The sequence below is a fragment of the Microtus oregoni genome, unplaced genomic scaffold (assembly GCF_018167655.1).
Source record: "Microtus oregoni isolate MIOR12 unplaced genomic scaffold, Mior012 000041F_ref0000270, whole genome shotgun sequence".
Classification (NCBI taxonomy): domain Eukaryota; kingdom Metazoa; phylum Chordata; class Mammalia; order Rodentia; family Cricetidae; genus Microtus; species Microtus oregoni.
This window is the reverse complement of record NW_024543208.1, coordinates 13,124,176-13,149,018: the sequence shown is the minus strand read 5'-3', so window position 1 is coordinate 13,149,018 and position 24,843 is coordinate 13,124,176. Positions and strand designations below refer to the sequence as shown.

The following is a 24,843-nucleotide window of genomic DNA, read 5'->3' as shown; positions in this document are numbered from 1 at the left end:
AACCAGTCTCTTCCACCTGATGGCTGTCTATGCATTAAAATTAAAATATAATTAGAGCACCCTCTTTCCTTTTCTCCTTTCTTCTCTCCAGCCTCTCCCATGTCTTTCCTCCTCTAATGCCCCCACTCTCACAAACTGATGGCCTCTTTTAGGGGTTTTATCATCACATTCATATGCATAAATATAGACCTTTGACTTGCTGAGCCCATTTAGTACGGCCTGTATGCATATTATTTTGGGGCAGATCACTCTGTATTAGGTAACTAACAAAAGGGCTTATCGAGAGGAGAAGCTAATTCTCTCGTTCAGTAGTTATGAGTTGCATGTAGTTTGTTGACTACGGTTGAAATCCTGACCTTGAACTGCATCATCTTGGAGCATTGTGCAAACTCAAAAATGAGAAAGTAGAGAGATTAATACATATTGTTAGATATAGTCAGAATTAAATGGTGAATTTCTGTTGTGATTATTTCTCTATACTAACACAAGTATTGCTTTAGACTTTATATATAAGAATCCAGCAACGCAAAGAGCTGTGGAATTATATCCCAGATAGTTTCTCAATCTCTGTACGTTTCTACTGTTCTTCTCACCATCTTGCTGTGTTCTGATGTGTCCCACGTTTCTTGTGATGGAATCTCACATCTCAGGAAACAATGTGTGGAGGTGGTGCCTCAAAGATGTTCTGATCATGGTGCTCTGCTCCTATGAATGAGCAGGCGTCCACAGGAACATGCTGGTCCCTCGCCTTCCTTCAGTTTCTTCTTCCACATGGGGACACAGCTTTCTTTTCTTTCATATGATGGAGAAATTGCTGTAGCAATTATCAAAACTTTCCCTAGACACACTCTAGATGTGAGAGTGGAGAGCCGTGGTAAACATAGGACTGTTCTTGACAAATTATCATGTCTCTGTTATTTGTATCATAGCATCACAAAGGAACATCTCAGTACGTATCTTCTGTGTTTTCAAGGATCACTTCTTGGCCTTTTTCCTTGTGTGCTTCTCCTACTCTCATGTCCCAAACAACAGATAATTCTAAATGTTAACTTATTAATGTTCTTAAATTATAAAAATGCCTTACCTAGTTTTTGTAATTACTGTGCTTCTTATGGTTATAAAAATTTCCTGTAATATATACCATTTATGGCTCCATGTAGCCAATATCACTTCCAAGGTCTTCCCATTTCTTTCTGGGTTAATAATTTATTCATTCATTTGACTTTTAACTCAATTATGCTTTATCAATACATTCCTGGGACCATTCCTTCATGCATTTGTTACCACATATTTATCATATATTCATGTGTTCATATTCATCCAATGAATAGCCCTTTGGGAGGCAGAGGCAGGTGAATTTCTGTGAGTTCAAGGGTAGCCTGTGAGTTCCAGGATAGCAAAGAATACACAAAGAAACTCTGTCTCAAAACAAAACAAAATGAAACAAAAAGTCAGAAGTGTCATTTGAGCATGGGCAGATATCCATTATATGTTTATTCCTGTCTTTTACCTTAGTTCTTTTCATTTGTGTAGCCACCTTCCCTGTCCTCATTTCTACTTTTCCAACTATTACTGTAAATGGTTCTATTTACTTTTATGGATACAAGCACAGGACCTGACAGAGGGAAGGTGGGAAATTAATACCAGTAGAATGAACATGTATGCTAAAAATGTATTCACACATTATCCAGAGTTGCATTTTGCAAAAGGGAAAAGGTGAGTAGTTCAGCTGAGTAGGACTTCCTACTAAACAGCTCATAGAACCAGCTAGCTCCTTGAAGGCTATTGATACAGAGAGAGACTAAAATCATCTAAGTCAACATTCATAAAGTATAGAAGAAAACACTGGGGAAACTTGAATTCAAGCATTGGTGGAGAACAGGATCAAAGTTGAGGACATGAGTTGGCTATAGCATTGCCTTAGATCAAACAAAAAAAACTGTCCATGACAAACACAGGCCCATGGGACAAATGTTATATGGGCATATATATTCAGATGCTTCCATAATTTCCTGGAAATTTCTTTTGATTCAGGATCCCAGCAACAAAAGTAATATTACAATGATGGAGAAAAAAGAAAGTTTTAGTTTTGGTGATATGAGTTGTACCAGAATTATTATAGTTTACCATTTAATAAGATCATCTAACAGCCTCTGAGTCTTTCAAAATGTTAGATCTTTTAAAAATAGTTGCAATCTATTTGATTCCTCCATGGTCTTCTTGATGCAAAGCTGAGTGTGTGATCTATGGAAATGTTTAGGGAAATATAGCTTTCATTTGTCACTTGGCCCTTTGTAGTTACCTGCAGTCCATGCCCTACACAGTGTAGAAAGGGGGAAAAGGCTTTGGCAGATGCCGCTATCGAAAGGCTTTGGCAATATTATTTTATATCACTGCAATTTGAGAAGGCCAGGGATCAGAAGCCACTACTAGATTTCACAGCATTAGACAGGTAGTTCATAATGATATTACTATTCAAACCCAGATACTTTAATATTCTAGAACCCTATGCTAGCTCCCAACAATGGATCTCAGTAAATCAGGGATTTCTTCATATAGATTAGTACCATAGCACTGGGGTAATGAACATGGAGGTAGCAGAAGGACAAAGACAAGATAAAGTAGAGGAATCATTTCACGCCAGACTCAAAGATCACTCCCTAGCTGTCAGCTAAGCCCACAATCACTGTGGAGTTTTATTAAGGCGCAAGAGGCATGGAAGAGTGAAGTGACAGATTTAAATTAACTTCCCCAGATCCCCATCAATATTATGACAGTCCCCAAGTACCAGTTCAGCCACCCAGTGCACCAACTTGACAAGATTAACATAACTTTGTCGGAACTAAAGCTTCCCCTCTGTCTTTTTGAGTGAAGCTAATTTTGGGGAGAGAGAGAGTCTTTCTGCCTTTTTTTGGCACTTCAGTGACAGGTCCCTTTGGGCCAACCTAAGAGTGCATGTTTCATCAACCTCCATTATCCTTCTACCTCCCTAGAGACTGTCACCCACATAGGATGCTTAAGTCAGCCAGAGAAGTGCTTCTCCTCTTAAGGACCTGTGGAGTGAATGAAGGCCGGGAAAATACACCTCAGACAGGCTCCTCTCAGCACACTGGTTTGAAGTCCCTTTCGTCTTTTCCTACCTTAAGTGGAGATTCACAACAGCCAACCCCAACTCTTATGTGCTTAGCAAGCTGCACCCTTCTTTTCCTTCACTTAGCATCTTAACCTTCACCTCTCAGCTCTGAAAGTTAATTCCTAAGGGATATTTACACGAAGCCTTAAAATCCATGCAGATTAGCCCACATAGCACTCCGATTTCCACAAATCATACTGCATTGGCAATTTTATTGAATTCCACTGAATGAGCATCTTTCTTTTGTCAGTTATGACTTCAGTAAGTTGAATCACTATATAATTTGCCACCTAATCCAGGCTACTTCTGCCTAGGATAAATGGTACACTGTAAAGGTCTCTAAAGGAAGAGTCATAAATTACAACTATTCCAGTTAAAATGGGATATATGATCACCCTGCAAATCTGACCTGAAAGATGTCAGGAAGCAGCTCACTTGGTGAAGTGTTTAATCCACAAATGCAAGGACTTCAGTTTCACCCTCAGCACACAAATTTTAAACAAAAGCTGGACATGGATGACCCTGTCTTTAATCCCAGTGCTGGGGAGGTAGAGAAAGGAAAACCGCTAGGACTTTCTCTCTACCCAATAGTTGAATCGATAAGCTCCTGGTCTAGTAAGGGATCCTGCTGGCCAGCTCTTATAATGCCAGATGGTGCCCTGCAGGCCACTGCGGGGAGAACTTACATCAATGTTCTTACCCGGTGCTGGACCACACAAGTTACAGAACTGAGCTGACAGGCAAGATGTGCCCTCTGGTATATAGCGGCATGACTGTTATGAGTAACCATATACTTTATAATCGGACATGAGGCCTGATCCACTGCAGGGAATCCATTTCTCTACTGCATACCTGATCAAACACTTATCTCGTTAAAGATTATAGGCCATATGGTAGACTCAGCTATTGTTATTTTGCTATATGATCGTGTCAAGCTGCCTTCTAAATGTCTGTGTTTATACTATAGATCAGGGCAGCAGTAGCTGCTTTCTCCTCCTTGTCCTCCCTCTTCTTTGCATTGGGCAGCAGTCAGGGTAAAGAATCATAATTGGTCAAAAAGCTGATAACGAGTGACTATGAGTATTCAGTTCTAAATTGAACATCTTTATTAGCCTACTCTCCAAAATTCAAGGAACATAAAAGAGGAGGCAAAAAATTGTATGAGCCAGAGGGTCGGAGGAATGCTCTGAAATGCTGTTCTCTTTATATGGCATGTTTATTGCACTCATGAACCCCTATACTGAGGTTACCTTCGTAAGACCTGTAAAGATCAAGTCAGGAAAAATTAGAGGAGTTCATGAGGTTTCACCTCTGACAGGCTATTGTTAGTTGATAGGTATTGGATGAAAGGAAATCATCTTTATTGTTGTGTTATCACTGGTAGGTTGCCCACACTCCATTGGGTGGACCTATGTACATACACACATGGGCTTAGTGGGTTATTTTAAAAAAAAGAGAGCTGACATGAGTTTGGTGTAAGAACATGTTAGGGCAGGTGCTTCTCAACCTTCCTAATGCTGCGAACACTTAATACAGTTTCTCATGTTGTGGTAACCCCAACCATAAAATTGTTTTTCTTGCTACTTTATATCTGTAATTTTGCTGTTTTTATAAATTGCAATATGAATATTTGTGTTTTCTGATGGTCTTTTGCAAGGGTCATTTGACTCCCTTTGTTGAGAAGCACTGCATTGGGGGAATCTATGAAAAATTAGATGGAAAATGGAGTGGAGACATGATCATATTTTATTTATACATATATGAAATTTTTAAAGAATAACTATTAAGAAGTTAAGGTGGAGGATGTTGAAGTGACACCCCTGTTGACTCCTAACTTCCACATGCATGCAGACACAACTGTATACCCATCTAGGACACACATGAATGTGATCATATATTGCCACTGTCACCTTTCTTTTTGTATCTTTACTACCTTATATAGAAATTAAATTTAGTGTAGGATGCTGAATAAGTGTGTACATACATTCATGATGAATGAATGAATTGAAATGGCTCCTTTTCTAATAATAAGGCGTACAAGCAAACACAGAAATGTCTGGGCTTGATTTCCTTCTGTCTTCACTACTGCTTTCCCTTCTCTCCCTATGTATTATTTCTTGCCTTTCAGTTTGTTGATCAACTTCTTACAGTAAGCAGTCTCTCTTTATTTTAAATATTAATACTTAGCACAAAGCCTAATGGAGGACAGTTGAGAAATTAATACCAGTAGAATGAACATCACATGTGGTGTAAAATGGATTCATACCTCATCCAAAGTTGTGTTTTACTATGGGCGGGAAGCTAGGGCAGCTGAGCAGTGCTTTCTACCAAGACCTGGATAGAACCACCTGGTTTCTGGAAGAATAGTGATTGATGCAGAGAGCAGCATAGTAGGCGAAGTTAACATGATAAAGAGTGTGTAGACCCAGACAGGCAGTAGTGGCACACACCTTTAATAGCAGCATTCAGGAGGCAGAAGCAGGTTCATCTGGGTGAGTTAGAGGACAGTCTAGTCTACAGAGCACATTCAAGAACAACTAGGGCTACACAGGGAAAGCTTGTCTTGAAGAACCCAGTGAAGAAGAAGAAGAAAGAGGAGGATGGGGAAGAAGAGGAGGAGGAGGAAGAGGAGGAGGAAGTAAAGGGTAGACCAGACCAAAACACAAAGAAAATTCAGGGCCTTGTATATGTTAGATAAGCACCCCAACATGAAATACATCCCATGCCCCAAGGACTGTTTATTTTTTTGGTCAGGGGACAAGTAAATAAATAGAGATTCAGCCTTGAGAATTAAAGACTATATCATCAGTAGGTACTCATCACCTACTATGTACCAATTGATTTAAGCAATGTGTTCTTTAACCAAGCACCACATGAGGAAATCACAGGCTAAGACAAGGGAATCTGAGACATGTGACTTTATCAAGGCCATATATACAATATAGCAAAAAATTTTAATTAGATTATAGGTCTCAAGCTAAAGTCTCCTTACTGAATTAAGCTTTCACTTCAATTCTACAGTAAAAACCTAAAGGGCAGAGCAGGAAAGAACATGATGGGCAATGGCTAATGGTGGCTACCAGTATGAAGATGGTAACAGATGTTGCTCTGATTTTTAGACGTTTCATTCCCTATATCCCTACATAAAGAACTAATCTGTAATCAACATGAAAATATCCATTTAATTTAAAAGTTTTATAATAAAATTAGCCTTTAACATATAGCTCCAATTTGTTGACATCTTGGTAGTGAATGCTTGACTACACCTTGGAAAATTATAAGGATGAAGAGGCAAAAGAGTCTGAGGTCTCACTTCCCGCTGTGATAACTTGAATTGGAGCCCATATGTGCTTTAGTCCAAAGCCCCTGCTGTTCTCCCTTACATTTTTTCTTCCTGGCTAATTTAATCATAAGCCACTAGGGAGCACAGCACCGTTCTCCGAAGGCACTTTTACTCTTTATCTTCATAGCCAGACTAGATATAACATTGGCTCCTCCCCATGAGCCAGCGTGAGGATCAAAGACTCTACAGCATTTGAACTACTTGGCAGAATAGCAGTCCCACAGGTATATGTTTACTAAGTAGGAATTGTTATCATCAATATTATATTTGGCGCTATTGAATTATTGACAAAGTTCCTTTGATGACCCATTGCACACAGTACCCAGGGGTTTCTTTGATGTGGCAATATTTTTTATAGCATTTCCCTAACTCTTTAGTGTCATTGTCTTGGGTCCCTGAGGCTTGCATAGTGACATAGGCAGAATGTATGGCCAACCAGGCACTTTTAGAATAGAGATATGCTTGACGATGTTTGGAGCTGGACTGCCTGGATTGCAATCCTGGCAGTACTATTTATAATACAGATGGCATTGAAAGAAGTATTTAATCTCTCAGCATCTAAATGTCATCATCTGGTAAAAATAAATGCATGTAGATGGTAGATATGGTGAAGTAAATTTGCATTCCAATCAGCTAAGAAGCCAAGGCAAGAAGATTATGAGTTTGAGACTAGTTTACATAGTGAGATCTCATCTAAAAATAAAAAAAATAGATAGAAAGATAGATAGATGACTGATAGACAGAAGACAGATAGAAGATAGATAGATAGATAGAAAGATAGATAGATAGATAGATATGGGGAGAAGAGAAGAGAAGAGAGGAGAGAAGAGAAGAGAGGAGAGAAGGGAAGGGGAAAAAAAGGAAGAGAAGAGAAAGGAAAAGAAAGGAAGGGAAGGGAAAGAAATAAGATAAGAGGAAGTGTATACATGTCAGAAAGATAATTGTGCCTTAGATTCTTAGGCCAGGATTCAGGTTTGTTTATTTATTTTTTTTAGTTGTTGAAAAAAATTTCTCTGCCTCCTCCCTGTTTCCCATTTCCCTCCCCCTCCTCCCATACATCGTCCCTCCTTCCACTCCCCTCCCCTCTCCCCCTCCCCCCACTCCATTCCCCCTCCCTCTCGAGACTGAAGAGCAGTCCAGATTCCCTGCCCTGTGGGAAGTCCAGGTCCTCCCACTTCTATCCATGTCCAGGAGGGTGAGCATCCAAACAGGCTAGGCTCCCACAAGGCTAGTTCATGCATTAGGATCGAATCCTTGTGCCATTCTTCTTGGCTTCTCATCAGCCTTCATTGTTCACTATGCTCAGAGAGGCCGGTTTTATTCCACGCTTATTCAGTCCCAGTCCTGCTGGCCTTGGTGAGCTCCCAATAGATCAGTTCCACTGTCACAATAGGTGGGTGCACCTCTCGTGGTCCTGACTTCCTTGCTCATGTTCTCCCTCCTTCTGCTCCTCATTTGGACCTTGGGAGCTCAGTCTGGTGCTCCAATATGGGTCTCTGTCTCTATCTCGATCCATCGCCAGATGAAGGTTAGGATTCAGGTTTTTAAAACTGAATGTGTTAACACAGGTGGTTTGAATTTCTGGGTTCACTGATGTCCTATGAGTTCACCTTTTGTCTCCTTTGCTAGTGTTTCCTAATCTCTATGATTGTTTGCGAATAGGACTAAAGGCTCAGGCAGTTAATTTATCTTTTCCCTCTTTTTGTATCTTTTGTATGTTTAATACAAGTCAGGCTTTTCTTGTAGACTGCTATGTCCTACTGATTTCCTGCCATCTCCATGAAGAAATCTATTAGATATGACCAGATAATGGTTACTGAAGCAGGATGATGCAAACCTAGGGATTTGTTATATTACTGATTACTTTTATGTGACAGAAATTTTCCAGAAAAAAGGTTACTATTTAAAATATGATCAAAAGCAATTTTTCTATCCCCATTCTTCTTTCTTAGTGTTCTTACAATCCTTATTCACACCCTCAATGACATTCCATCTTCCCAACAGCTCCCTTCAAAATCAGAGCCAATCCTACCTCCTGGATTCCTCTCCCTCATCAGTAAATTTGGTTGCTTTACCTTTGGGACCCACCTAGACTCTGGCTATTCCATGCCGTGTTGATGCCTGTCAACAGTTTTTTACTTAGACCATAGCAAAAGCCTAGGAGCTGTTTTCTGTTTCAACCCAGATTTTATGGGTCCAGTCTATGGGCCTTAGCTGAAACAGTCATTTAAAGACATCTGTCAGATCATTTTTCTCTTTCACTCAAACAAAGCACTGTTCTTTTATATAACACCATTTCCTCTTTATTTCAACCTTTCTGCCTATGACTTTTTGGATTTTCTTGTGTGTGTGTGTGTGTGTGTGTGTGTGTGTGTGTGTATGTATGTATGTATTTGTGTGTTGCGAATAATCTATATGGCTCTACTACCTTATTCTTTGAGGCAGAAGTTCTCAGTCAAACCTAGATCTCATAGATATATCTCGTCTCACTGGCTAACTTGCTCTGGGCAATCCCAGATAAAGATTCTGAGGCTGGAATTATAGGTGAGGGGACATGTCCATGCCACATTTACTGGGTTACAGGAATAGAATACCAGGTCTTCATTCTTTTGTGGAAGTGCTTTAACCACTGAGCCATCTATCCCACTGCATGCTTACTACGTCTAATGGTTCTATACACTCAGGAGCCATTTTGCTTATATAATATGCCAAGGATTTTTGATCTTGCTGTGCCTGTTACTTGGAAAGTAGTCTCTAGACATGTGCATGGCTCACTGCCTCCCTCGTTAAAATCTTACCACCAATGTCATCTTATCAAAGACTCATTGGTGTCCAACCTATAAAAAGTAGAATTCCTTGTTTAGTACACACCAGTTCTTTTACTTAACCTTCTTTCCTGTTAGGATTTTATTTTTTGGCAGAGTGTTTATTTAGTTATTGATTGTCTTTTTCAATAGACATAACTATTTTGTTAAGTACAAAGGACTGAGTAAATTTTATTGTGACAAAAAAGAAGAAAAACCTTTAAAGGATTTTTCTCATCAGAAACAAATGAGGATTATACAAAATAGATAAGGGACACATGAAATCTCAACACTTAAGAAAAAGTCACTTTTTCCAATGGTCTATTAGTCACAGCATAATTTTAAAACTATACATTTATTAAACTTATGCATATTTGAATCACATTTCAATTCACCCTTGGCTCTAACTACCTTAATGAGAACAATTTTACTAAAAGAGAAGATGATGCTTATTAAATTCATGTAGTCACCCAGGCATGCCAATAAATTCTTGAAGAAAGGGTTTTTTAAATGTTAAATCTAAGTTTTCCAAAGCAATATGTGCCATATTATAGATATTTAAACACACTTTTTGGATTAATGAAGTTACACCAATATGTGATACAGGTAACTTATCCTCTCTGTGTGTACAAATTGTTCTCACTACCATTGTTACAGTAATGTTCTAACTAGGACTAGGTTCCTTGTCTCAGTTACCTCACAATGCTATGGAATTTTCTTCACATGGGGATTGAGGCTACAAGTTGAAATTGCTCCTGTAAGGATCCAAAGACATGGCATCTCCTGCTTCTGAAACCCATGTCCCTCTGCTTTCTGGAAGCCCAGATGGTATTTACCAATGGAGTCCTACACTCCTGTGTAGGATGGAATCTGTTACTGTAACAAAGCTTATGACCTGCGGAAAGACCTTTAAGGATGATCATTTCATGGAAAATATTAGAAAAACAATGGGCCTGATATTCCTTTTGTAAATGGGGTGAAATAGTTATTCCAATTTGGATGTATTTATACATCAAAACTCCAGAAAGATATCCAAATAACTAGTAGAATTAGGAAGAAGGTGGTTGCCTTTATATGACCTGTACATGTAGATGAAGGCTTTTCTCCATCTTGCCTAAGGAATGCATGGAAAGGTATAATGGATAGATTAGCATATTTACTTGTGAACCCATGCTTATAGAAAAGTTACATTGGTATAGGTTCTTGTAGATTGGCACATATATAAAGTTGTCTAAGACAATTTGTATATTGATATAAATTCAGATTATATTTGTTTTATTGTGCATGTTCCTATTTCTGTTTATAACATTTTTGCACATATGCAAAGTTATTTTGTATGCATGTGTGTTTCTACCTCTGCTTAAGATATTTTGTATATTGATGCATTTTTAGCATATAGTGTCATATTGCACTATACATTTCTATCTCTGATCAAGATACACACACATATTGTTCACATTTTGAGGGCATTGTCCTCATTTGCTGCACATCTGTTTAAAGATTGCTTATTTTTATAATGTGAAGGTTTAGTCTTTAAGCGACATAGGTATTAACTATTACAGGTCAATAGTCATCCACATTTGTCATACTTATAGTTAGGCTAACCAGGCTCTCTAGATGCACAGAGATGTACTCCACATAGATAGGTAATATTCAAACACTACAAAGAACTGTAGAATGTGGCATTTAAATAACTCAGAATTCTGTTGAAGTGAGACACGATTGCTACTGGTAGCACTGATTTATTCCCAAGAGAATGTTGAAAGCCAAAGACACTTCTCTTGTAGCTTATTTTCTTTTGGCAAAACTAGCCTTTGGGCAAAGAATCTCCCTTGTCTTGACTATTGACAATATGCATATTGTCCAAACTGGACAAGCAGGATATAAGCAAAAATGACTGCCAAACCTTGCCAAGACAGGGTAGGATGCTCTTGAATTTTTCTGCATCTGAAAATGGTCTGTCAGATACCCTACACCTTAGCCAAAGTTGGTTGCCCCAGTGTTACAAATGAGACTTTGGGTGATTGTTCAGGTAGTCAGCTGTCTCTGTCATTTCTTGCATCTTTGGTAAGCTCCTTGCTTGCACTTCTGTTTACTCAGGAAGTATTATTTTCCTTCTTGGGTTTTTGATGGGGTTAAAGACTAGATAATCGTATCTACTGTCCTCTAACAACTTATCTAAGACATTTTTAGTGTAAGACTTAGACTCCTCAGGATAGAATAACTGTTGAAATAATCTCTGTTATTTGCTAATTTCCTTAGACTGAACATTTAGCATGTGTTTCTTACTTGATGTTATCCATGCTGGTTGTACTTCTATTTTTGTGTATGTTTTTGTCTTTTGTTTCTGCTGGACAATATTTGATATTCCTTCTTATTGTATATTGTTTTGGATTAGGTTTAGAGCCTTCTTATTTAGATAAAAGGGAGAGGTACTGTGGGAATTCACTTAGCCATAGCCTTCTGGGTACTGGCCTATTAGGGCGTGATCTGAGCACTGATAAGTGCAGATGACATGCATGCTCTCTCTTGACTTGTGGTCTGAGTTTCTGAACACAGTTCCCAGTATTGACCTAACAGAGGACCACAGTGACTTTCTTATTGTGAATGTTCCCCTAATAAACAGTTCTTATTCTTTATTCTGGGCCCTTGTGGACTTCCTTAATTATATCCAAATTCACACAGTCAAGTCAACAGTCTAGCATGGAGTGGAAAGGAGTTCGTGGGTCTTTAAAGCCAACCTGATGAACTATTGTCAGGTGATGGCTTCTGGGGAAGAGTCAATCTTTTTTAAGTGTATGGCTTTTGGTAGATCAACCACAATCCAATGGCCGTCTCCACTCCTAGGAGTATATAGGCAGCACAAATTGGACTCCATGGGTTACTACAAAAAACCAAATAGAGGACATGGAGCTTAGAAGGTAAGGTTTGTAGTAGTGGATGTAGGAGAAGTCAGAGGTAACAATGATCAAAATACACTATATGAAATTCTCAAAGAATTATTAAAAAGAAAATGAAGTAAGTAAATTGGGAAGCAGGGTGGAAGATCTGCACAGACACAGATATAATTTTTTGGACTTTAAAAAGCCATAGCTGATATAATGTTTAAGATATCACATAACTCTTACAAAAAAAGAATAGAATGAGAAGGCACACAGCTAGATGCAAAAAGTTGGCTCTAGTGTTTCTTCTGCATTTCAGACTTGCTACTTTCAGACTAAGAGTCCCTGGGCTAACCTATCTTTGGAATACTTTTTAGAAATACTTGTAAATTCTTTGCTGTCCATTTAAGAAGTAAATCTTTAAAAAAGTTTCTATCTAGTGTTATAATCTAAGAGACTGTGCTTCTCAAGGATGTGAGAACAATCCCTTTAAAATGTATTTATCAAGGAAGCAAGTGCCCCATTGCCCAGACTCTGTGGGAAGGTGAAAATCTAACTTCCATGGGTGCCAATTAGCTAACACAGATGGTCTAATCACAGAGAATATATTTGCAAAGACAAGCACAACTCACTGCAATATATTGGCCATGTCTAATTCAATCTTTCCTTTTCTTCCAACTCTTTCCCATTTGCTCTATCTGTGTTTAAAACCCTTCTACCTTTGTTCCAACAGAATTTGACCAGAAATTGCCACTGCCTTGAATAAATTCTTCTTTGTTTACTTAATATTGTCCACGGCAATGTTTGTTTTAACAGTTGAATAGTAGATCAGAAACAGGCCATTTGGTAAAAACTAAGAAAATCTGAATAAGAAATCAATATTAATTTATTTTAATAGTAATAATTATGTCAAATATTCAAGGGGAAACTGGGCACAGTATGTATGAGAATTCTTCTTCATACTATGACTTACCTATTAATCCAAGACTGTTTAAATGTGTATAAATATTTTAAAAATAACCCTATCCAAAGCTATAGAAATTGTCATTCAGTATAATAAACCAGACACAGAAAGATAAAACTGCATCTTCTTACACAAATCTTAAAATCAAACCCCTAGAGGGAAAGAGAATGGTCCAAGAAGAGCTAAAGGAAAAGTAAGGAGTTGGTCAAAAGGGCACAAAATCTCAGTAATAACACATGGTGTTTGAAGTAAATTTTATATTTTTAACTGGTTTAAGAAGGATGTTTTGTATGTCTGGTGTGAGGCACGTGTGTCTTTGGGGGAGGACATGTGTGTGGAGGGCAGAAGATGACATTGGATGGTCTTACATTGGTTTCTACCTTATTGTTTTGAGAAAGGGTCTCCCACTGAATCTGGAGCTTATCATTTCAGCTAGCTCAGCGGGCTAGCAATTTCCTATGATCCTCTTGTCTCTAGCTTTCCAGTTCTAGACTTAGGGACTCTTTTTGCCTATATTTTCTCATGGGTATTGGGGATTCAAGCTGTTTACCAACTGAGACATTTTTCCAGCACCACAAAGGCTCTTGTAAGTGTTCTCAATACAAAAAAGACAATAAACATGTGGAGTGATAAATATGTTAATTGGCTTGATTTTATAGTTCTTCATATGCATATATACCTATATTAAGACATTATAATGTGCTCAGTAAATATAAACAAATAATATGTATCTATTAAAAATAAAGTTATTAAATATGTAGAATAGACACATCTCCTTTCTAGGTATGGAAAAGGCATACACTATGGTATAGAGACCATCTAAGCTTCAGGAGGAACCAACTAAGCAAGGTTGTGATATTATTTATTATGAAATACAACCAAGCCATCAGACCTCACTGAGTCTGAATTTCTTCATTTGTGAGCTGACATTAGTAAATGTACTTGTATCACTTCTTCAGTGGTAGGAGAAATTATTTTTCTATGTGTAAAGGCATCTTAGACATTACATGGACTGTGCCCCTTAATGTTCAACTGTATCCAACAATATGCTATCTCTTAGTATTAAAGTCCCTCTTTGGGGAAAATGCAGTCTTATTTTTACTCTACTCAATGGATATGAAGTAATGATGGGGGACAAAATGTTAAGGGATGTAGACTTGGAAAACACATGAAAAGAATGTCTCATTTTCCTTTTCTACTACAGCTTTAGACTCTGTCCTGTTCAACTCGAATCCCTAAAACATGGAGCATAATAAGCAAGCAATGAATATTTAAGTGTTGAATTACAAAGCTGAAAGAGAATTTAATGAAATTTTGCTTAATTTTCAGGTTATATCCCTACTCCTTTGCAAATAGAAATGCATAAAGGCCTCTGGGCTTACAGCTCCCAATGGCTGTGTCTGCAAAACATTGCTAATATAGTTAGGGAATTATAGCTAGGGAATTAGTAGAGAGTTATAAGTGTGTCATTTGAAGGACTGTTCTCCAAGCTATGAAGAGGCAGGGAGGACCAATTCTCTTACTTTCTTTCCTTCCTCCCACTCTAAAAAAACAGCTGAATGCAGTTCAAGAAGCTCCACTGTCATGCAGCCCTCCAGACAGATAGAACAGAGGCTGCCTGGCTGAACCACAAGTAAGATCTGAATGCACCAGCCTGGGACAATTTCAAAGCCTACAGCTTTGGTTCTTGTCTTGTGGCTTCTAATTCACCGACCACGTTGACTCCATTGAGAATCTCATGTGACATAAAAATAAGTACTCATTTTGGAATCTTAAAAGTCACCTTTGAGGTACTCCACAAGATTATAATTAATAGTAATTATTTATATATAAAACCCCAGCCATTGTTGATGGGGTTTTCTGTAGTAATTTACATCCAATGCACTGTGATCCTATCTTTCACTGTAATTGTTATTAAATACACTTCTACTCAGTGCATCTCCCTGAAATAGAAAAATTTCCCTAAAAATTAATTTTCTAAATATGCATGTGTAGTCTTATTGATATAAACTTAGAATAGACTTTTTTATTTCTTTTGAAAAAATACAAGGAAAGTAATACCAATAAATTCACATCTCACATAATCTCAGATCTGACAGAAAGCACAGAACAGCACAGCACAGCACAGCACAACATTTCAGAATAAGATGGACTGCAAAGACCCTTGAATTCCTGCTAGGAAAATGTTGCTAACATTTACACATCTCTACAGAGCCTTTTAACCTATGTTTTTTGATCATTTTGCCGTTGCCCTCCTATATGGTAGATACTATTATGTCATTTGATTTGCTGGCAAGCAAATTAAGACTCAGAAATGTTTTTTAGACCACATTCAGCCTTATATGAGTAATAGCACCCTTTCACCAGGATTTATATGACTTTTGATTGAACGCCTATCCTCTGTCTAGGTGTGCAATAGCATCTTCCTGCCATCATCATCATCGTCATCATCCTTCTCTTTCTTAGCGGAGATTGATCAAGGCTTTGTTCATGTCAAACACTAGCTGTGCTGTTAAGTTATGTCCACAGCCCTGTCCCTGCTTCCTTCTTGTTTTTATCTATGTAATCCCTGTTCTGTTACATGCCTGGAACATTTTTCTACGTACTTAAAAGTAATTGATTCTTCTGGTCTTGCTCAACACCCTTTCCAGGAAGTCTTCACTGCTGCTCTCCATGACCAAGATGGGGTTTGCTGGGGTTACAGAATAATTTTTTAGCTTCCAGACATCCTTTCATCATGACGCATAGCACAATGCAAAGCAAGCTTGGGCAGTGATTGTTTCATGTATGTGAGAATAAAATTTTTAATTATCATTTTTTATCTTGTCATTCCAAGTGATTAATGTGACCCAATATGTTACAAGTATTCAAGAGAAATTTAACAAATGGGAATAAATGGAAAAGCCAGCTGGAACCTCAGGGCCCAAATGCATTTCTTTCCATCATCCCATTTCATCTCACAAATGACTTTGGAGGCACGAGCTCCTCTAAGAGTAAGGTAGCAATGTTACCTTAGTATAAAGCAAAACTTATAAAAATTTCAGTGCAGTGTAGCGGACACCATTGACTAAGGATACATAATGTTTGACCAGCGGGTGGGCTGTCTCATACCTTTGAAGGGTTTATTTATAAAAGAGCCGGCTAAGCACATTAGTGCATTAGCAGTGTAAACAAGATCATAGGGGGAATGGCAGAAGATACTTAGGAGAACAAACTGCCTGGAGTCACTTTGGAAGCACCCATTATGAACAAACAATCACAGTGCTAATTACAATTGCTTCGCTAATTACAATTACTGTGCTAATTACAATCTATCCTTATCTGTTCTGTAGGTTCCCTATGGACTTTTACTTCTGAGTGCTTAGACCAGCCTGAGTTACTGCCTTCATTCGAGTGTAATGAAATTGCACTTCTTCAAGAATTGTCTCTGCTTCAGATGTCTCAATGATTCGGAGAGGCTTCCCCCTCCTAGAAAAATTATGTAGTCAGGGATTTTGAAGCCAGAACGTCTAAAGCAAAGCTAGGAGAGGGGAGGGGAACTGTGCGCTGATGTAAAAGAGACCTTCTTGGTTTTGTTGTTTTAGTACTTTTTACAGAAAGAGATGTAGTTTTAGATTGGTTGCAGAACATTTGAAATGAACTATGTGCAGCTTTGTTTTCTCAGGAAATAACTATGGTCAGTGTAGTGAAAGACACATGCATTAAAAAGAAAATTTAAAATTAAATTAAATTAGATCTCTTTCTTCTCTCACTATATAGGGAGAAGATTAGAGAGACTTATTTTTAAATGGATTAAATTTCCATGTCTCTTCCTCTTCCTCTAGCATACATACATACACACAAGCACCCCCCCCACACACACACGGTATCTTTACTAGCTTTTAATCTTATATTTTTCTCATTTAAACTAATAGTGTTTGTGGTATGAAATTCTATCTCAGTATTTAAAGAAGACAAAGGTTTTACTTTAGCCAACACCCATTCTAGATAGGTTTCCATCTATAGAAGTTGGAATCCTTCTCTTGCTGCCTTAGAGCAGGCTGTGCTCCAACTCTTTGCTAGAAAGTAGCTTTCTGCTGCATCCAGTGTTGATAGAAATTGCATCATGAACACATAAAGGTGGTGCATAGCTATGGTTCCCCTGCATGGAGCAGGAGCTTCCTGCATAGAGGTGACTCCTCCATTAGAGCTGATATCTGAATATCCCTGTGGCCATCAGTGAGCAGGGTGGAAGAACACCACGCTAACTTCACGGTATTGTTCTCTGAGGGCCTATCAGGAAGAAGGGGGACACGATCTGCCCTGGGACTGAAAACTGAAACCTAGTCTCAATACTTGGTCAATGGGGACAGGATTATGGGAAAGTGTTTCTATAGGAATCCATTGTTCTCTGTGTCATGGGCCTTGAATTGTGGTGTCTAATTTCAGACAGGCAAATGGAAGCACAAGAATCCTTCCTCTTCGGGTACCATCTAGACAGCTCTACTCTCCATGGAGAATGAAACTCCAATCTTGCTATATTGAAAATGGGGCTCACAGATTCAGGAGCTCATTGAAAAGTCTAGTTTTCACTCAAGGAGAGCTTGAATTTTAGGACACTCCCCCTAGTGACTAATATGCATATGAGAGTTTCATTAGCACTTGTAGAATTTGTGTGTTCTGAATGCTGAGGGGATGAATGGAAATAGTTTTCAGGTACAGTGTTGATAGCGGGTATTGTGTACTTTATTGATCTCAGAGCTCCACATGGCTTCAGATCATATACAAACATATATACGTATGACCATATACACACATATACACATCTAAAGACTGTGGACTAAGAGTGGTGAGCCAGAACCTGGCTCCAGTGCTTATGGGTTGTGTGATTTTTGATAGTATACCATGTCCAATACCATTCAGCTTGTCTCAGAAAGAGAGAGAGAGAGAGAGAGAGAGAGAGAGAGAGAAGCAAAGAAAGAAACTCAGTTGTTCCTTTGTGTTTTTTGTTTGTTTGTTTGTTTTGTTTTTACCTCAGGAATGAAATCCTTTTACTTCTGTAGTAAGAATTTGTGAGAGTCAAGGTCCCTTCCATATCTAAGAAATACTTACAATAATAGTGGCTGCTTCTTGGTGCTGTGATAATTAAATGGTAGAGGCACCTGTCACATAGCCCAAGCACTTCAGGGGCTGGCAAATTCGTAATTAAGGAGGAACTGTAGGCAAATGCCATCTCTAATGTAAGATTCTGAATGAAAGCAGCGCTATTTCCAGCTGTTGGATGCTCACATGCCTGTCATCTCTACAACAGGGTTAAGAGAAGTACATAATAATTCTTCTGTTAGACCAGACTCCCAAACACCAGAGTGACTGGGATCTCTGCCATTCTGGGAGAAAGATAACATAATCAACATAGCAACACTTTCCTACCCGTCTCTGAGGTTTTGAAATTGATTGTTTCTAAGGCACAAAATACTGCATTTTGACGTACATTTATTTTCTTTTATGAAGTCAAGTTGATGGCCACTTCATAATAGGTACTGAAAAAAATCAAACAATACATTATGTCATATAATACAAGACATAGAAAAGCCACACACATACTAAAGGAGGAACAAAAAGGAAAGAGGGTAAAGAAAATGAAAGTTTCAGAAATAAAATAAGTAATTAACCATCTCTCAAGAAAGAGTGTAGGAAAAAAATAAAACTGTTCAGAACAGCTTTGGAGGCCACTTCATCTAACCAATTCAGTCTCCCCATACATGGAGCATGTCAGCACTGCTAACGAGGAAGGACCAGCTTTCCTCAAATTCTTGCAGAGAGCCCTTATGTCTCACACAGTGTGGGTGGGTGGGTGCAGAATTCCGAAATTCCACCTCTTCCCCATAACTCTCTTCTTTTGCTATAAGAGATGTAATATATAAGCAGACCAGATTGGAAAATGCCTTTCTAGTAAATCTCTCATGAATCTGTGTTCTTCACAGGTCATTACTGAAAGTCTGTGACTACATGTCTGTCACAAGCAGGACTGCCTTAATTTTTTATGAGACTTTTGCAAAAATCTACCATTGTAATTTGCTCAGCCCTGTTCTCCAGCAACCTGCCCTCTGCCACGTCTAAGACTCCAGGCTCAATAAGAGTTCCTGAGTGATATTTATCTAAATCTCCACACGCTATGGCCCAAGGTGACCTTTCTTCTTATTGCAATGAAATAGGATGGATAGAAGAGGTTTGCAGTAAAAACAACAAACAAATAAAAGAAAAAAACATCAAATGCCATCAGCTTTATGAGTTTATCTCACGTCCACAGGTCTGCTGGTTCCCACACTGAAAAAGAGCTAAGGGAAGGAAGAAGCCCATGGCAATAGATACTCTCTCTGCCTGGGTCATTAAAACCAATACTGCACCAAAATGGATTAGAAAGAAAGCCAGACCATTGGCTGCATTTAGGGGGGCAATTCTGATGTGAGATCACCAGTTCTTCCCATTTTCACAGCACTTGACTTTTTTTTTTCCTAAAGCTTTTCTGTCCATTCCTGTTTTAACGGGATTCTTAATCTCTCTCAGAAGCGAGCAGGCTCTTAAAGCGCAGCTCTCAGTGTCTTTGCCTTTCTTTGTCTCTTCTTCTTCTTGGTTTTATTAAACCCTTCTAGCCTTCAAACTATCTCTACTCTCTCACTGTTTTTCTTTTTTGTCTATTTCCTCATTTCCTCAACCCTTTATGAAGTTGTCACCTTTCTTTAGTTGCCTCTAGGCTTGCTTTTATTGTCTCCATCTTTGTCTTTCCTTCCATGGCTGTGCTTTGGGAGTCTGGCCTTTTTTTTCTCCACACATTTCGCTGCCTCTGATTTTTTTTGTTCCACAATGAAGGCTTCCACTATGCTACTACTCACATATTGTACACAGCCTTGTCTTGGCAGGGGTTCTAAACATCTCTCTATACATACATACATACATACATACATATATTCATATCCCTTAGAGACAGACTGCAGCCTCCACACGGCAGCTTGTAAGATGGAGCCTCCTGCTGGTGGCCTTTGCCTAAGATATCCCTTCAGTAGTGAACCTGGCCTTGTCTCATGGCACCTGGCTTCTGACTGTGCACTGAAAGCGGTAGTGGAACACATGGCTGCGCCCACCACAAAATAATGCAGGATATGAGCAAAGTGGCATATTTTCTCTCGCTTTTTTTCAGGACTTGAAATAAAAAGAGATCTGTGGTCTGAGAGTTAGGAATCTAAATTTCAGTTCAGAGAAGTCTCAAGTCATAGTGAACACTAGCATACAAACATTTCCGTCTGTCTGGCTAGCAAAGGTTAGGCCTCAACAAGTCTGGTTGTATGCACTCATCTGCTTCAGAATTATCTTTAAAGCATTTTACAAAGCAATCCAGGTTGTTCTTTTAGAGGTTTTTCAAGGAAGGAAATGGGAAACCTTCCTTCAGCAGGGGTCAGGTGTGGCCACATAGAGAGGACGAGAACAAAGCAGACCCTGTTGTCACGTGGACATGCTGTAGCCAGTACAGATATGGATATCTCGGGGTAGGCTGTTGTCAAGAAAGGAAGCATATGGCAGGATGGCTGGTGGAAGTGCCTGCTGGCTACTCTCTCTCTAGGCTGGAGTAGAAATTACTTGGAAAAAGAAGGAGAGCAAGGAGGAGGAGGTGAGAAATGACAACTGCCTTTGATGGTGGAAAACTTGATGGCCTCTGGATCTGGGCAGACACAGTAGCCCCTGCCTCTTCTCTCTTCAGGATTTAAGAGCTTTGTGCCTGCTTGGGTCTTCTATTTAAATTAATTTAATCCCTATGAAATAGATTAGAAACAGGCACATTTGATAATTTCTCATGGGTCACACACTCAAGTAGTCACCACGAGAAATCAACCAGCATCCAACATACGAGGAGCTCATCATTGTAACTGGTACCTGATACAATGCCCGTATTAAAGATGAGGCACAGGGCTGAGACATGTAGGTCACTCTTTCCATGCATCCTTATGTCTGGGACTATAGTTGACCCTTTCTTAGACAGGAAAATGCCCTGTAGCTATCTCTGAAGATGCTCCCTGTTCTTCAGTGTCCCTTCAAACTCCAGTTCCCATACCTCATCTTCAGTGATGTTCTTTATTCTTCCTCCTAATTCCTCTTACAAGGCTTTGTGTGACTACTTGGGAAAACTCAAGCCTTTCTTTGAACACTGCTTTAAGAATTACATTTTACTTTTATTCTTCAATTGTGCTTGTCATCCCATATGTTTATAATTTCCTTCCTCAAAGGGAAGGGGTAATTTATTTGTTTTTTTCACCTTTTGGATTACAAGCAGCATTATTCTATCCATCATGATACTCAAGACACTTTGTAAACTGTTAAAATTATGGGAAGCTAGTTTTGTAAAATCTCAGCTTTAAGTAATAGCTCATCTAGACTGTTCTTCAATTTCTTTCACAGACTCTCCAGTGAAGTTGCCTTGAGCTTTGAACACCTGAGCAGTGAAAAGAACTGAATTGAAGGCTGAGACTGTTCCAGCTTACACGGAAGCTGCCAATCACTTCTTTTGCTCTTGACTTCTCTTTCAGCTCTTCCCTTCCCTTGCAACTCTGCATTGGCCCTCACAATCTCCTTCTCAAATCCTTTCCTCTCTGATATAATTTCTATCGTCTTTAGCTGCAGCCCCCAACACACTCGTCTCATAGCTTCCACAGCAGACACCTGATTGACACCCCTGTTTCACACCCTTCCACATAACCTACTTTCCATACGCCCTCCAGTGAGGCTGAAAATGCAATTTATTCATTGCATACTCCCCTCCTTGCGTGATTTAAGAGTTTCCCATGCTAGTTAGAAAACAGATGTGGTCTGACACAGCCTCAGGCTAGGCCTTGCATTCATCTCCTGTCATTATTCCTACGTAGTCGTCCTCCGCAACACTCTCATTTCCTGAAACAACAACTTTGTTTCTTTCTTAGAATAATTATCTTCCACTGAAACCATTTCCAGTACTAACTTCTACCTATCTAGGTATTAGCTAAGTGATACTTCATATCAGCAGTTGATTCTAAGCCATGCTATTGTTATCTAACCCAAGAGAGGCTCATTTAAAACTCTGCTCAAACCACAGTAGATTCCATTGTTAATTGCTTAAACACATAAGGCACCCATGTCAGCTGTATCTAAGCACTAAAGGATCTGATGTCATGGTGTTTCATTTTGAATCATACCCTTTACAAGCATGTTGCCTGTGGTGGTTTGAATAGGAATGTACCCCATATGTCCATGGATTTAAATGCTTGGTCACCAGGGAGTGGCACTATTAAGGGCTGTGGTCTTGTTGTAGTAGCTGTGTCCTTGTTGGAGGAAATGTGTCACTAAGGATAGGCTTTGAGATTCAAATTCTCATGCCAGGCCCAGTCTCTCTCTCTCTCTCTCTCTCTCTCTCTCTCTCTCTCTCTCTCTCTCTCTCTCCCTCTCCTGCCAGCTCATCCAGATGTAGAACTCTTGGCTTCTTTTCTAGCACTATGCTTGCCTGAGCGCCACCATGATTCCTGCCCCAATGAGAATGGAATAAACCTCTAACCCTAAAAGACTTCCCCAGTTAAATGTTTTCCTTCATAAGAGCTGCAGTGGCCATAGTGTCTCTTCACAGCCACAGAACTTTGACTAAAACAGTTCCTGAGAAGAGGGAGGTACCCAGAGACCATGTAACAATCCCAAAGGTAAGTGCTTCCAAAGAATTCACATTTCCATTACCATTCTCTAAAATGGGAGATGAGGAGGTATTACTGAATTAAAAGACAAGAGTCAGACTTATACCTGATTCTGAACCCTGCTTCTCAGTGACAGAAGTTACTCAATTTTTTGGCACTAACTTTTGAATAGAAAAGGGGAAAATGAGGTTAATCAAAACGATTCTAATTCACCAAAGTGGTGGTGTCTGTGATCTATACTTTTTATTTAAAGGTGTTTTAAACTTTTGCTTCCCACTTGTGAAAAGGAACCAACAGGGTTTCACAGATTAATAGATGATAGAGTGCTGAGATCCTTGAGGCATGTGCTGAGTTAATGTTAATGGCAATTGTCATTAATATCAAAATAATAGTGGTGAAATAATCAGCAATGTTATAATGAGAAGTAATGGTGTTTGTAGTATCAAAAACAGAAAGGATGAGTTTAACATAGGCTAATTCTTAATGAAAGATGGCCATACTGGCATTCCCACCACAATGGCTGTTTCTATTAAAGAGATCGTGGAAGAAGTGATGATATATTGCTGCTGATTCCTATGCTATCTATAGTGATAAGGGGGACTCTGCTTGTAATAACAGCTTACTCCCTTTCAAGAAGGCCATCTAAAATTACGTGGCCTTTTGCTATTTTAAGAGAGCCTACTTTTCTACATGGATAGAGTCTTCTCACTCTACCCTCACAGACGTTTTTTGGAAAGTGTAAAGAAGTTCCAACCCAGTTCATCCTTCCTGAATGACCTCGATGTCCTCAGTTGTTCAAGGAAGCCTTTCACGTCAGGAAATGCTGAGTCTTTGTATAACCCAATCAAACAAAGCCATTGTTCTTTTCTTTCTCATTGACTAAATATTTCTTTTAATTACCCATGAACTGCTGAATAACTGGCACAAAAAATGTCTTTATCTTGTTTCTAGGGTAAGAAAAGATTTCTAAGTAGCTCTGTTGAGATTTGAGGAACATGTGTATCCATGTGCTAATAGACAAATGGAGAGGGAGAAGGTGGCTGGTGATGGAGAAAGGTGTTTTAGGAGCATTGGGGAAAATGTTAAAGCAGAATGTTTCTAGGTGATTTTTAAAATATTTTTTAAGTCACTAAATGTCCTTATTTTTGAAATGTCAGAATATCATCTATAGGATACTTAGCTTCTAATAGACTGGAAGATTACATTTTTTAAAAATTCCATTAGGTGTACTAAGAGAATGATTTAAGATTGAAATTAACATATATGCATAGACATAGAAAAATAGAAGGACAGAATAAATTTTAAGTCAGTGGAAAGGTACCTGGCAGAAATATTTTGATGACTTCTAACTTTCCTTGGAGAGTATTAGCAGCATACTAGACTCTGTTGCCATCCTGCCCGTCCTTCCATCCTCCCCTCCCCCAGCACAGACTGCCCTGGGGACTCTAACTGTGCAAGCAGGCATCTATCCCATACCTGAAGGTCATCTGGAAGACTTGGCCTTGATTTACATGCTGGGTCCTGTTGTTGTAACCATGTAGCATCTCTCCAAAGAGGGTGTCATTGAATTTGGAGTCAGGTTTGAGGCACTTGGGTCCCTCGCAGACATCTGAGAGCATTAGACAGGACTTCCCATCTGGAGCCAGCTTGTATTCTTCCACACAACTGCATAATAAAACAGTCAAGAGTTAATTCTACATGCTAGCTTCCTCTACTGGAAGTGACCTAAAACCAGGGCCTCCTTTGCACAAAAACAGGTCGTAGTTTAAGCACAGAGACAGCTATTTTGGCTGAAATCTATCTAGGGCACAGGTGTCTGGAGAGAAGCACATTAATCCTGAAAATGGATAAATTCAAGAAAAGTCATTTGTGACATTTTAAAGGAGTCGACGGGGACACTGGCATGCACATCCACACATAAAGGAGATTTAAAAGCAGTTTTCCATGAACACACAGATTTCAAAAGTTTGACAGACCAATTCAGAGGGAATTATCAACTAGTTTCTCAAATAAGAATCTATTCCCAGTGTA

The 24,843-nt window shown here is 39.0% G+C and overlaps 1 protein-coding gene across 4 annotated transcripts in view; it reads right to left on the bottom strand.

The window, feature by feature from the left end:
• The window catches only part of Astn2 (astrotactin 2), a 998,237-nt gene that overhangs the window by 319,939 nt on the left and 653,455 nt on the right, over window positions 1-24,843 (bottom strand). For all 4 annotated transcript variants that reach the window (XM_041632337.1, XM_041632338.1, XM_041632339.1 and 1 more), the window contains one exon: window positions 24,289-24,477. In XM_041632337.1, the coding sequence (XP_041488271.1) occupies window positions 24,289-24,477 (189 nt within the window). The remainder of the gene's footprint in view (window positions 1-24,288; window positions 24,478-24,843) is intronic.